Consider the following 14,778-nt stretch of genomic DNA (forward strand, 5'->3'; position numbering starts at 1 on the left):
TACTTAAGTTCAAAGAAAATTAATAAATTATCTATTCAACGATTGTGGTAGGTACGCAACAATATGATCATTTGTAAACATTTTAGTCTTTCTTCTTTATATATCAATTGTAGGTACCTACAACACTTTAAATTTTGCTTTTGATAAATTTATGGTTTGATATTTTTATTTATAATGATGTTATAGATTGAAGGATGTAGATTTATAATAAAAACAAAATATATTATTAATGTATTATTAATCTATTAAGTGTTGAGCTCGACAGAGTTTCTACAGTGAGTAGTGACTGATGTAGTGTGGTCAATATGGAATATAATCGATAAATTATAGCCTTAATTGCTTAATAACTCACTCTAGTTTTCAATTTTATATGAGTTATAAAATGAAATCTCTCATTCTAAATAGTATATATTTTGGTTCATGTAATCTAAAGATGTATGTTATATTCTGAATTATTTCCATCTACACTCCACAGAGTATAAATAATACAGAATCAGACCATGAACGGCATGAACTAAGATCATATTTTATCATCAATATCTTTGTGACTTTGTTCATACTAAAAACCTACAATATAGCAGACCAACTTTCTTGGTTTTTTCATTTGATTTTCAAATAAAAACTACAGAAGTCAGAAATAGTAAAATAAACATGTTTATTATAATTAAACAGTTAAGATTCTAAAATTCATATTATTATTTCTATTAGGAATATTGAGTTTTTTAACATTAGGTACTTATATAAAAATGGAGTATTGTATAATTGAAAGTTAAAACGTTAATTTTGTTAACAAATGATAAATAAATACTATACTTAAGTATTATAATACTGTAAGTTATAACATAAATCAATTAATATTAAAGATGAGTCAAAATAATCCGTGTATAATATTTGAAAAAATTACAAATGTATAAAATTAGCGACTTTAAAATAAAAATAGTTAGTAAAAAAAATAAAATTACCATACATAATATATTACACTTAATATCATGTTTTATTTAAACATGATATAATATAGATATTGTTTGATTGGCAAAATAATATTAGTTATTTGATGAAATGTATCAGGTGATGTATTTTATAATTGTATCACGCTCTGCAAAACTCATTTTACATGTACAACATGATAAACAGTGTATGTCTTCACTGTGTATTTTTATGTGATTAGTCAAACTTTTAGAACGTTTGTCAAATGAGTACATATTAATGTGGTCCAGAAAATCATCAAAATGCTTAAATGTTTTAAAACAAAATAAACATTTTATAATTTCTTGTTCATGAAGTGTATCATGTTTGGATAAATTACTAGGGTTTCTAAATGTTTTATCGCATAACTTACACTCATATACTACCATATCATGTTTGTGAGTTGCTTTGTGTCTATTAAATATTGAAAGGTAAAAAAATTTCTTGTCACAAATATCACATTTATAAGAAGCATTATGAGATTGCATATGAATAGCAAAATAGTTTTTTGAGAATAACTGTTTGCATACATTGCATTTTACTTCATCATCTTTGGTAAAATTAGACACATTTCCATGTTTTAATTGTTTCTAAAATTAATAAAAAAATTAAAAAAATTAATAATTTTCTATTTTAGTCAAATATGAATACTAACCTTATTTGCTTTTTTATTTTTTTTCTTCAATTTTTTTACAATTGTTTTTAATCTAAAATCAACAGTTATTATTTAATAAAAAAAGTATATACATAATGAAAATCAAGAAATGTTACCTATCAAAATATATTAATAGTAAATATACAAATTACAAGTAAAAGTACACACAATTATTTAAAAAAGGCATAATATTTTACAACTAAAATATACAATCAATGTATTATAATGTGCATTTTGAAAGTCTATAAAATGTGTTATTAATTTAATAACTTACAATAATGTAAACTCTTCATCATCTATTGAATTTTTTGAAGAAGCGGTATGAGTAGTAGCATCTACACATTAAAAAAAGCAGTTATAATTAATTAAACAAATTAAATTGTCTATAGGGGGATTGGTACAAAAAATAAATTATTTCCATGTCTCTTAAATTAATCATTTTATTATTTAACATTGTTTTTAAATAATAATTGAATCAATTATTTTTAAATCTCTAAACATTTGTATAAAATATATAAAAAAAAAATTGATTCCTTCAAATTAAAATATCAGATTAACAGTTTCAAGATATTTTTAAAAACTCATTAAAGTTAGGTATCACCTTTATTATATAAAGAATATAGCTGCAAAGTAGTTAAATATGATGTTTAGATCTACATACATAATATGTAAACAAACCTACTCTCACATGAAAAAATTAAAAACCTGTATCAATCACACACATAGCAGATGCCCATGACAATCTAACCTAACCATTTACTAATGACAACCATAATCAATTGTACTGTAAAAATTAAAAAAAAATATTAGGCATTTTATTTTTAAATTTTATCATGCCTTTAGTTGTATAATAAATATTACCCTAATAATTATTTATTTATTCTAGGTAGGTAAAATTATAACTTTAAAAGTTGAATTGAATTATTAAATAAACATAGGTGTTAAGGTAAAATTAAAATTGTTATTTTATCATATTAAATAAAATAAGTTTTTTTTTCAAACAATTTTATTTTTAAGCTGGTTGCATGTAATTCCTTTATAATTTTTGAATGTGACCCATTAGTCCAAAGACAGGGCTAGGCACTGCTACCTACCTATATTAGATTATTATTTATTTAACAAATTTTGTCTCCTGTCTCACACAGTTATGTACTTTGCTATTTAGGACTCTAATATTTTAATTAATTAATTTGAACGTAAAACTATAGCATTTTATCAGGTACTATTATTCAATATATTTTCAGATATTTAATAGGTACTCATAAAATATTAAAAATAATAAGTAATTAAGGACCTTTGGTTTTTTTTTCTTTCTTGCGGGTACGGATTTCATTTCTTCTTATATTTGATACGAAATCATCTTTAATTGCCATTTTTTTCTCAATCTGCAATCATATAATGTAAATTATACAATTTAATTACCTACACTATATAGAAAGTAATATAGTAATTACCTAGAGAACATATTAAATGAATAATAATGCAAATAAATTAAAGAAGATTATTTGTTACTAATGCTAAAAATGAAGATCCTATAAAGAATTTTATATACCTACCTTAATTCTTGGATATTACTTAGGTACCTAGTTTGTTACAATAATTACCTATGGTACATTGTAAGTGTTACATGTTATATTGCAAATCTGTGCTATTATTTCTATCAAATACATTCTTCTTAAAAGAATTCAATTTAAATAGTATAACCATTGATTAAGTGTATATTTTAATCAATGGTAGGTAGTTCAATACTACAATATAGAATAATAAATTCTTTGTTTCTAGTAGGTACCTAACTTTATTTTCGTGACAATAGGTACAAATAATAATACTAAATTGAAGTAGGTACCGACTTACCTTATGTATTATACAGTGTTATGTGGTAGACACTATATAGTATACGGTAGTACAAAGAACAGAGAAGTGAGAAAAATCGAGGTGTAAATAAAAAGTCAACAGATGAGAATTATTAATAATTAAATATGATTAAACATTTACAAATTAAATTATTATCGTTTTCCTTACATCTAAACGATACCAAAATTTAAAAATTTACTAAGCACATTAATTATTACCTACTAATTTGTAATCATATAGGTCATAACCCAAAAACATGTTATTTGTGTTTACTATTTTGTATTATTTGTATATTTTATCAATGACACCTTATCAATCTAGTACCGCGGTCCATACTCCATAGAATAATAAGCTTAACAACTAACAAGTCTATAAATAAAACGGAAAATGTTGTTATACACATAATATAAATATTAAAATATATAATTCACAGCTTGACCTTTTTATAAAATAAAACTATGATTATTATACTAATACACTATAGGGATCACAATATTAAATAGGTATCGTAGTTTATGAGTCTATAAATATTATTAACTTTTATTATAATGACTGACATATTATCATAGAGTAATTTATAATTAGGTAGGTACTTAATTATAATAATTACTCTATGCACATTATACATAAATAGGTACAAAATAATTTATTCACAAAATTACTATTACCATTTATTATAAATGGTGTTATAGGTACCTACTCAGTATATTAATGTCTATGATTAAATATTATCATTGATTTACTATAGGTATTACTTTGTAAAACGATTTAATATATAAAGATGTATAATATTATCTTAAATCGTGATTTGTATCCAGACAGCGCACACGCTCAGATCATAGTTCTCATATTAGCCATAATATGATGTATATCCATAGATAATTATATAATATTATTTAGCAAAGATGACACTGAATGCGGTACATCGTGTCTGTCATTGATTTCCAATTTCATAGAGAACGAGTCCGAAGACCTCGGGGACCAAGATACCACCAAATACCAACAATACAAGTACAGTGTCAACTGTTAAGGGCTCGAGCACAAAGCCGAATCAACCGTCTCAGTCCATAGTCCATACAAACCTAAGCGTTCAAAAGCATATTATATTATTTATATTAAATTGTATAGGTATCGAGTTCCGCGTCCCTATGTCGATTGTAAGTGCAATTTATTGAGGCCTCAATTTAATCTCCCTAACTTCGGTCTCCTGATTAACTGTAAAGTCAAGTAATATACCAATATATTGCAATATTTTATAAAAGAATATTGAGATACAAATAATGAAATAAAGTAAATAGATCAATAAATCATTTTTTTGAAACCATGTTTCTACAATAAATGAGTATCTAAACACATTGAACTGTTCAAGATAAGGTTCAATTTTATAAAAATGTATTAGTTATTTCATTACATTATGTTTACCTACCATTATGAGCAATAAATATTACATTTATTTTATTTATCATAAATTATATTTTAACAATTTACTAATCGATAATAATAATAATAATAATAATAATAATAATAATAATAATAATAATAATAACATATTATGATTTTTGCCCCTTCGTTAAAACCAACCAATGTTTTGGATTAAAATTGTATAAGCAAATTTTTACTTTATAATACAAGTAGATTATATTATTATTATTATTTTTTTTTATTGATCATTAAGTACAGCAACTATGGTCTATGGCCATTGGCTGTTTTTGTTTGTTTGTAGGTTGGTAAACACGTGTGTTTTTTTTTGTTTTTGGCAGAATTTCGAATTGGGCACCCGCAGTGGCGCAAATAGGAAAAATGTTTAGGGGGGCTCAAGCCCCAACGCATTTTTTTTAAAATTATAATTTATAGGCACATACTCTTAAAAATGGTATACTATTATATTTTGAGGGGGCTTTGAGTGATTTTGCGGGGGTAAGCCCCCCAAGCCCCCCCCCTATTTGCGCCACTGGGCACCCGTATAGGTTATGACCATACCTGCGGTCGGGCAATGGCGGCCTCTCTCTAAAGTCTAGCCTGCTGACACTTTGACTTGTCTGCCCAGAGAGAAAAACCGCCCGTGGTCGAGATTCGAACCTACGACGGTACGCGTCGGAACCGACGCCGTAGTTCGCTCGGCCACTCCGTCCTCCGATTATATTATTATAATATTATTTAATAAGTTTTCAATAACAATTGTTTTGAGAGTAGAGTTAGGTTATGTTTGTAAGTTCTTAATTACTTGACAGTCTTGATTTCAAAAATAAAAATAGTAATTTGTACCTATATTATATATTTAAATAGAAATTAAATATTGTTTGTGTCAGAGTTTGGTTTAGATTAGGTAAATAATATGTCCAAAGTCCAACTCTCAAAAATAGTATTCCTTAAACATGTTGTTATAGATCTGAGTGAAAACAAATAAAACGCTAGCATAGGTGCAAATAGGGGTGGGGGGGGTAAATTCTATCTGTAGCTGCCTCCCAGTTTTTAATCATATTTTAGTTTAAAATATTAATCATCAAGGTTTGTGCTACTGATACAGTGATACAGTTTTAGCCCCCCCTCCCCCCGCCAGAAAAAATTTCCCTAGTTCCGCCCATGTCGCACATCCAGACGTAACAGTAAAAAAAACCATGCAACGCTAAAGAGATAGCGTGAGTTCGTTGTGCGTAGCGCAGTGGCGTAATTAAGATTTTGTGATAATACTTCTTATTTATTTTATTCAGAATTTAAACTTTAAAGACTAGAAAGGTGATTAACGTTATTATTATATATAAATATTATGTTCTAAACATTTTATGGTGGTGCGTGTAATTGCTTATATTATATTAATTTATTATACATACCTAATAAATAGTACCTATAAATATTTAGAATACCAGCTATCCCATGTTTAATTTCTCAGAATCAGAATTAATTATTATTGCAGTAATCAATATTTGACGTTAATTTTTTTCTATATCTTAGAAAACATACTCGCTTAGTCATACATTTCCTTAAGAGTTAAGACGCAAAATAGTAAAAAGAAAAGGGGGATCCATCCATCATATCCCCCTCCCCGTAAATACGACACTGGCTTCACCATTTGTGTAGAGAATAAAGGTACACTGGCATTGCTAAAACAGTAAAACTTGACCTGCGCACTGTCATTCGCTCAGATAACATTTTATAATGTTATTAAGTTAAAAAAAGCGGGTAAACGCCTGCATCAGTTATAAATTATTGTTTTGCATATTTGTCAATTATTATATGACTGTGCGCTCAGTGCCATTATAAGTGCAATTAGTATTTTTTTATTAGCATATACATATACATCTGGGTAATCTTCCCGTCCTCGACACTTCGCAAGTCAGTGCAGACAACCGTCATATTTGCAGGATCTGCATTGGCGCAAAACAATAATATTGCTATAAATTATAAAATATTTGTTTTATAGATATTGGCGTTCCACGAAACCCGAAACTTTTTCCTGAGGTTGCCGTGGTTGCAAAAGTTTGGGAACCGCTGCTCTATAAATTACCTTAATAAACTGAATTACTGTACAATATTGCGGGTAACTCCGGAACAAATTAAACTTTTATAATAGTAGGCGCCTAAAATAATTTTAGATTCTGAGCGAAGCGATGAATGTATTGATTTTACAATAATTTGTTTTTTTTTTTTGTGTCTGTCATCACCTTTTAGGACAGTAAAAATGCTTGGATTTTCTTCAACAGTATATTTTCTGATAGGAAAGTGAATTTAGTTGGTACTTTGGGGGAGGGGGGTTAAAAAAGCTTGAAAATTAGAAGGCTCCTAGTATATTGTTTCAAAGGTAGATGAAAAAAAAAATTAAAAATTCATAGTCACAATTTTTTTTGTTTAAATATTAACAAACTACGTAAAAATGACAAAAATTTGCAAATTATTTTGAGCTAGATTCATGAAATATTTTATTTTTAAATCGAAGATTTGAAAATGTAATACAAGATTCCTCATAAGTTTGCCTACCTTTTTCAAAAAAAAAAAAACGTCTTCAAGAAAGTCAAATTAAATTTTTATGAGCGTTTGAAATTCATATTTTTACGACATTTAATATTTACTCGATTTCTCATGTAACGATTTTCTTTTTTGTAGTCAGCAATTTATAAAATGTTCAACTTTTATAGCTAAGGATTGAAAATTTAAAACAAGGTTCCACGTAAATAGGTTATATATAAATTACTTTAGTCACATTAATATAATATCATCATAGTAGGCTGACTGACCGTTTTCGCACAGAATCGTTTTTCTTATAGAATGGTATTATATCATTGAATTCAAATTTAACACCATCCATTACAGTGACCCACTTGTAACCTACTGTACGGCGACATCCACTTACCCAACTTTTTATGCTTATTATTCTGTTACATTAAATATTTAACTGAATATTTTTATTCTATTTTCAAATACATATTATCATAATCATTTTCAGATATTATGTCCCGAAATAATCAATATGTCAATATGAATTCACTTGTGACCAGGGCGCAATATTTTAAAGCCAGGTGTCTATAGGTACAGCTGTTATTTTTATAAATTTAAGCTATGTTTTTGGGTTTGCCCATTCTCGTAGAATACATAATAGGTATAGCAGTATAGCAGTAGCAGAATATCAGGCACCAGCTATAGATACCATTCATTTTAGCACACGAGGCAATTCAAAAACACAAAATTTATAATTTATTTATCGAGAAAAGGATGACGAAAACTCACATACACGATGTCAAATGGAAATTGATATTCTATATTTTGAGAGTATACAAAATAAGTTAAGTAAAGTAAAAAAAAAACAACAATGTCTTAGGGTTTATTTAAACATGCAGCGCGTGAGAATAATATATTAGAACATCGTACATAGATACTTTAATGTATTAATGTAGACATAAGACATTATAGTTTAAATAATATTATATTGTAGTACATTGTATAATATATAAAACTATACTATATAATATGCCTATACGCTTGAATCTGGTCCTTAACGTTAACGCACAATTATTATTGTGAATTTTTGTTTTTAATCATTAACAGCATAGAGAAGACAACGTTTATAATAAAATAGTATACAATATATGATGTGTATCGTATAAATTATAAATATTATTTAAGTATATTATATCTATATATGTATATGATAATAAAATTAATAATTATAAGTATAATATGTATATAAATAATAAAAATAATAATAATATGGAACAGTATTGCGTATATATAGGCGGTATATTACTCTAAAAGATTAAGAGTGCTGTTGGTCTTCCTCAGCTGAGCTCTCCATGGAATGATTTTGGCAAGACCCTCGTCGCCGTCGGAGTCTTTTGCGTTGTTGTTGGAGACTTTTTGCTGTGGCTGCGAAGGAAGCTGTGGCGCCGTAGTTTTCTCGTCCGTCTCCGCCACTGGTTCATCTTCCACTGCCGGCTGATCGTTTTCCTTGTTTTGACCGTCCGCCGCAGATTCGGCAAACGTCACCTTGCCCACGAAAGCTGGTGGCGGTTTCCCATTGGTCGACAGCCTAAGCAGACAACAACTTTCTGTTAGTGAAAATGCAACGAAACCACTTGACATTTTTTATTTTCAGATAAGTCATATTTTATGGCTGACCGATCATAAAAATACAATGTGTGTACACTCTACTGCTATACCACAGTGTCAGTTCTCCCTTGATACCCATTAGGTACGTAATTTATTTTTTTTTAATCAATAGTGACAAAATGTTTGCAACCTTTCTTTTTAAGTCATTACCAGGCCATATTATATTTGATATAGATAGTTATAACTTATAGTGCAGATCCTGGTGTAATGGATTATGGACAGACCAAGTAGGAAATTCGATTAAAATGTAAGCAACTAGAAATGTCATTTTTATTTTTTATTTTTATTTGTTTTTTATATTATAATATATTACTGATAGAAAATTGTTCTCAGTAGTAAGTCAATTATCGGGCAGCAGCGAGAATTTATTTAAAAATTAAAACACACATCGGCTCTTTCATTTTATTTTTAGGCGAAAGAAGGGGTAAGCTTTCCTGTAATTCGTATAGCTTATAAGTTTATATAAAACGTTTGTTCCTTGTAGTTTTTTATAAACTATATACTATAATTTACTAAGAGCTATTCATATTGTAATTTTTGTATCAAATAATAGTAGAAATAGTTAATAAGTAACTATTAAACTGTAATATACTTCTGTTCTGCAGTGCAAACATTTATAATCTCGTTGTTTGTCTTGGGAAATAGCCGTAATTAATTTTATTGGAAGTATTCCTCAACAGATTAACTCGGATATAAAATAAGCTTTATTAAATTATTGAAAATGTGATAATGTATCTTGTTTGACGTGTACTCTCGAACTCTTCGAATGTGGATTAGTATGTAAATTGCGTGGGTATGCATTATGCAATAAACACTAATATTATTTTCAACTTATGGATGATGTATTATCATTAAAATATTGATATCAAAATTGAATTTGTTCAAACACCGAATTGAAAAATTAATGACGCTAAAATATATTAGCAGTTTAAATTTATTAAAGACAATTAGTTATTACATTTAATTTTTAATTCACAGACATACCTTACACGCACACACCCACACACACACACACGAAGAGGTAAAGACTGGCTATATTTTCAGAGAAAACAACAACAGCTATGCACTCGCGGGAAATCAAACCGTGACGACAATTTCTACACCAACCAATTATCTCAGTGACTAATAATTAGACGCTGTCGAAACGAATAACTAAGCAATAGACTCAACAATTTTTCAAAAACGTACTTGTCGTCTTGTCTCTTGTTTTGCATCAATTGCCGTTTCCACGGCGGTAGAGATTGCAAACGCTTTTCCTCGGCCTGCCGGCTAAGCTCCTCCTCCATGTCCTTTCGTGCTTTTTCCGCTGCCTTTTTAGCCATCATCTGACGCTTCCACGCGGGTATCACATTACCGTTGGCGTCCTTTTCCGGGATCTATAAAATAAACATTTACAATATAAATAAATATTTTTGAAATGTTGTCAGCTACCATGCAAGTGCGCAACACATACAAAATAATAACATATTTACCTATTTATTATTTATATAGACTACCTAGTTGATATTATAGTTATTAATTATTGTAATATAGAATACAGGTAAACGAATATGTTTCAAATGATAAACGAGTTCCGCCGACCCCAAACATAATATATTATAATTAATTAGAAACATAACGTAATTAACGGCCGACGAGAATCGCACGAAAAATAACGTCATTGCCCGTCTTGATGTCTAACATGAGGTGAAATCGCGTATAATACCTACAGCTTTCAGATATTTTTATGCCTAGAGTGAAATGCGTGTAAATGGAATGGCGATTGAATATCCTATTGGTGTTGTCACGATTATGATTGACGGTGTGGGTACAACATATATCAGATTAATGTTTTAAAATTTGAAATTCCTTATATTATATTTTATGTTTAACTGCAGAATTTAAATCATAAATTAAAAACAGTATAATAGTACCTATTATTATTTTATTATAAATAAATAAAAAATGGTAAGAATTATTATATGAACCATAATTTTTCTATTTTAGTAAATAAAAGTTGAAAATTTCTATCAACCGTAATCTTGTATTTTCTTAGGTTATCGAATCATTCGGAAACATATAATTAATATAGAAATATAGTGCAATAAAATTGATTACCTACGGTTAGAAATCAACCTGTTTTTAATTCATGCAACTTAATAATTATTAGAACGTGAGTAATTAATATTTTGTAACACTTAGGTATAGCTACAATATTGAATGTAAATATAGAATAATAATATATCTAGTATTCAGAAAGAAGTACTTTTGAAGATACATGTAATTAGAATAAAGGATATATTATCAAAACTAATAAATATGTGATTACCATTAACCCGAAAAAAAACTAAAATCGGTAGCCCCTAGTAAGATTAGACAATGTAACCGATAATATTTCGAATACGAATATTATAATTATACGTACCTATAATATTAATTAAATATTCTATTATAATTTTAATAATATATTAATTATAATATTTTATATAACCAAATAGGTACCTGATCTATGATATTGTCAGGCGACAACTGTTTGGTGATCTCGTTGATTTTTTGTTTTTCGCTCATCTCGTCCATTTTGACTTTTTCCACTTTCATCTTTTTAATGCCATTAATATCTTTGGACATTTTTAATTCTGCTATCAGATCTTGCCTTTGTGCTTGTAACGGAGGCACAGCACCTAATGAAACACAATAAGTAATAACACACATATCAGACGAGTCAGTGAAAGCCGAAGAAATTATAAACCATTCCCACAACATTGTTATTGTAATATTTGTCTAATTACACGCTTTGTTATTACATTGTCGGACTTTATTGATATGATACAAAAACTAATTCCAGTGTACAACATTCTCCAAGAAATCAATTATTATTGTGTACCCACACAGGTTTATGAATGAATATAGGATTTAGATATAGACGGTATAAATGCATTGAAATTTGCATATTGATATAATTTTTTCATTGATAAGTAATATAATTTGTTATTATCGAAAACACGATGTAATTTAGGCTGACATTAGACTAATACCGACAGATATATCAACTTAAGTTTCCGTTCAGTAAGTACATATAGAATTTTATGGAAAAAAATTTATCTGTTCGGTAAATTTGACTCCATTTTCACCACATACCTTCAATTCTGTCATATAATTCTAAGAAAAATTAGTTTTTTTAATAATATTGTTTAATGATTCATTTCTGAAGTGTTGCTCAAAGTACAAACACAGCTCGATGTTACGGGTTTAATTTATGTGACTATGCGTCAGCTCAATATTTCATAGTTTAATGAAACACCGTTTTAATTTTGGTAATGAACAGTTGCATTTCGAAATGAAATAAAGCTACCAGGTCGTAAAAATAATTAACACTCATCATGAAAAAATCATAATACAACAGAAACGATTCTATAAACTGAAAAAAAATTCACAGCACCGTGGGATGTATAAATGTAATTATTATTAAAGATTAAATGCTGAAAGAGAAGAATATAAGTCATTCATTTCAATTACGATTCGTTCTTTTGTCAATATATTATACCTATAGTAACATTCTATTTGTGTGATTTATTGAAAAGAAAAGCTAAAGACTTAATCCTAATAAATAAAATCATTTTTGTTGTAAGGTATTCGATTAACAACCAAATAAATAATAAATTCTAAATTCAATATATGTATTGAGGTAAACCGACAACAATAATAACACATTTGTGAATAGTTTCGTATAGTTTTCAATTAGATTCGCATTTATAAAATCGTACGTATGAAGTTGGAGAAATAATGTATTATAATCATTAGTACTCAAAAATATTTCGGAATGTCGATACATTTTAATATTTTGTTCTATAATATTATAATTTATTTCAATATTATAATTAAGGACACGAATAACTTATACGAAGATGAACAACAATTATATTTACCAGATTGTTTGTCCACTTCGTTATTGTTGTTCTGCATGATCTTCACGGTGCCTGGCGTCTTTTTGAGCTGTACGCTGTGCAAGTCGTGTATGCTGATCGCGGCCAACGGCTGTTGCTGGTGCTGCTGTTGGTGTTGGACGGCCACCGACAGTTCGGACTTGGTCCTGTGCAAAGGCACGTTCGCCGGCCTGACTACTTCGTTCGGGTCACCGGTATTGCCGCCCACGCCGCTGCCGACGATGCTCTTCAGGTACTCTGAGGGTTTGATGAGTCCTATGTCATGAACGCCCGTGACCGGGAACTTTGGTGGAATGAACGCTGCTGGTTGCTGAGGTCCAGTCATCGCCGTAACCAACGCCCCTCCACCATCCGAAGATTCTCCTGCGAAGTATAAGATGTGACTTACCGACCGTGCGTGCTTTATCTGATGGTGGTGGTAGATGTGTGCCGTGGGTGGTTAATAGCGCGTGAAGCTTTTTACATATTTTATTTTCCCTGTACATTATGGGTACACGCTTTTTGCACACACGAGCACCGCACGGGACAACTGCGATAACGCCGCAGCATACACAGGCAGGTAGGTACCTATACTTAATACATGCGCACACGTCGATAATTGGCGAAAGCCAAGTGAAATCGCTCCGATTTGTATAGGATTATACTTTTTCAAACCGTTTTTAATTAATTTAATCGCACTCGTAAGAAGTCGATTAATATATTATGATAAAAAATAATGATTAATAATTTAATATAAAATTAATTAATATGCTCAAGAACCATGTAATATAGGAGATTTGGTCTAATTTTAGAGGGGACTTAATATTTTTTTTCAATAAGCTTGAATTACTTAACAAATTCGTGTTAACGCACCTTCCACCCAATCCATGTTTTTTTATTATCAATATACCTTTTTGTGCATTAACAAAAATAATATCCATCTATTTAAGCATAACAATAATTACGTTAGTAATAATCAAACATATTACTAGGTATATCTACTGGAAAAAATCAAAAACATGTTGAGCTTTTTAATGTTTATAAATTGTCTTTATTTGCGGTACGAGGCCGAAGGCATAAAACTATTGACTCCTAAAACGGCTGGCCAAAATAGAATCCAATTTTTTTTTTTATGCCAAGCCCGTGACGAGAACTGATCCATCGCGAAATCCTATTACCTGCATCGCGCGTACTACTTATTCGACGGGTGTATAATAATAATATAATACCTATGATTTTATAAAACACTCACTCGAATTGCGGACTGACTGCTGTTGCACGTACACGTACACCTGTCCGTGGAAATCGTTGACGGGCATGGGGGGCGGGGGCGGTGGAGGACACACGCCCGCCGCCGGTTCCGACACCACGCGCTTCAGCGGCGTCCGTTCCTTGTGGTGGTGAACGGCCGCGTGCAGCGGCAACGTATGATGGTGGTGTTGGCCCGGCAGCTCCGGGTCCGAGTCTTCGGCCGAATGGCTCACGTCCGACGGCGAGCCGCTCGACACTCCCGACTCTGTCATTATACATAATATTAAGACATCACGTTTGATTTTAATTTTGATCACAATTTATTATTTTATTTTTCTACTAGGTATAATATACCTAGAGATTACAACCAGTGGCGTAGTATACGGTTGGTTGATGTGAGGTTCAAAATGGCGCTAATGCCTTCTAACCTCTTACCAACAAAGAAAAAACTTAAATTTACATAAAACTCTGTTCATTTATTCATATAAATGTTAAATGGTGGTATAATTTAATTTTTTTACTGATATAAATTATTATAATATAATACTT

General features: G+C 29.7%; 2 protein-coding genes across 6 annotated transcripts in view; both read right to left on the minus strand.

Moving 5' to 3' along the window:
- Window positions 1-1,013: 1,013 nt before the first annotated feature.
- On the minus strand, window positions 1,014-3,744 carry LOC107884998 (zinc finger protein 107-like). 2 transcript variants are annotated; one of them, XM_029491559.1, is made up of 6 exons: window positions 3,476-3,744; window positions 2,916-3,006; window positions 1,896-1,956; window positions 1,622-1,673; window positions 1,340-1,556; window positions 1,117-1,232 (listed from the first exon to the last, which is right to left on the minus strand). In XM_029491559.1, exons 2-6 carry the CDS (start codon window positions 2,992-2,994, stop codon window positions 1,225-1,227), a joined length of 417 nt encoding a protein of 138 aa, XP_029347419.1. In that variant the 5' UTR covers window positions 2,995-3,006; window positions 3,476-3,744; the 3' UTR covers window positions 1,117-1,224. The 2 variants fall into 2 exon arrangements, with proteins under 2 accessions (XP_016663724.1, XP_029347419.1); XM_016808235.2 differs by having other exon boundaries at window positions 1,014-1,556; window positions 3,476-3,737.
- Window positions 3,745-8,207: 4,463 nt separating this feature from the next.
- LOC100163469 overlaps window positions 8,208-14,778 on the minus strand; it is a 72,188-nt gene continuing 65,617 nt past the window's right edge. For 3 of the 4 annotated variants that reach the window (XM_029491704.1, XM_008189583.2, XM_001946237.5), the window contains 5 exons: window positions 14,231-14,494; window positions 12,982-13,362; window positions 11,558-11,736; window positions 10,265-10,452; window positions 8,259-8,996 (listed from right to left, as the gene is read on the minus strand). In XM_029491704.1, the coding sequence (XP_029347564.1) occupies window positions 8,711-8,996; window positions 10,265-10,452; window positions 11,558-11,736; window positions 12,982-13,362; window positions 14,231-14,494 (1,298 nt within the window). In that variant the 3' untranslated portion in view covers window positions 8,259-8,710. Of the gene's footprint in view, window positions 8,997-10,264; window positions 10,453-11,557; window positions 11,737-12,981; window positions 13,363-14,230; window positions 14,495-14,778 lie in introns of all 4 variants that reach the window. The other variant, XM_008189582.2, reaches the window with a different exon arrangement.

Source organism: Acyrthosiphon pisum, chromosome A3, assembly GCF_005508785.2.
Source record: "Acyrthosiphon pisum isolate AL4f chromosome A3, pea_aphid_22Mar2018_4r6ur, whole genome shotgun sequence".
Taxonomy (NCBI): Eukaryota; Metazoa; Arthropoda; class Insecta; order Hemiptera; family Aphididae; genus Acyrthosiphon; species Acyrthosiphon pisum.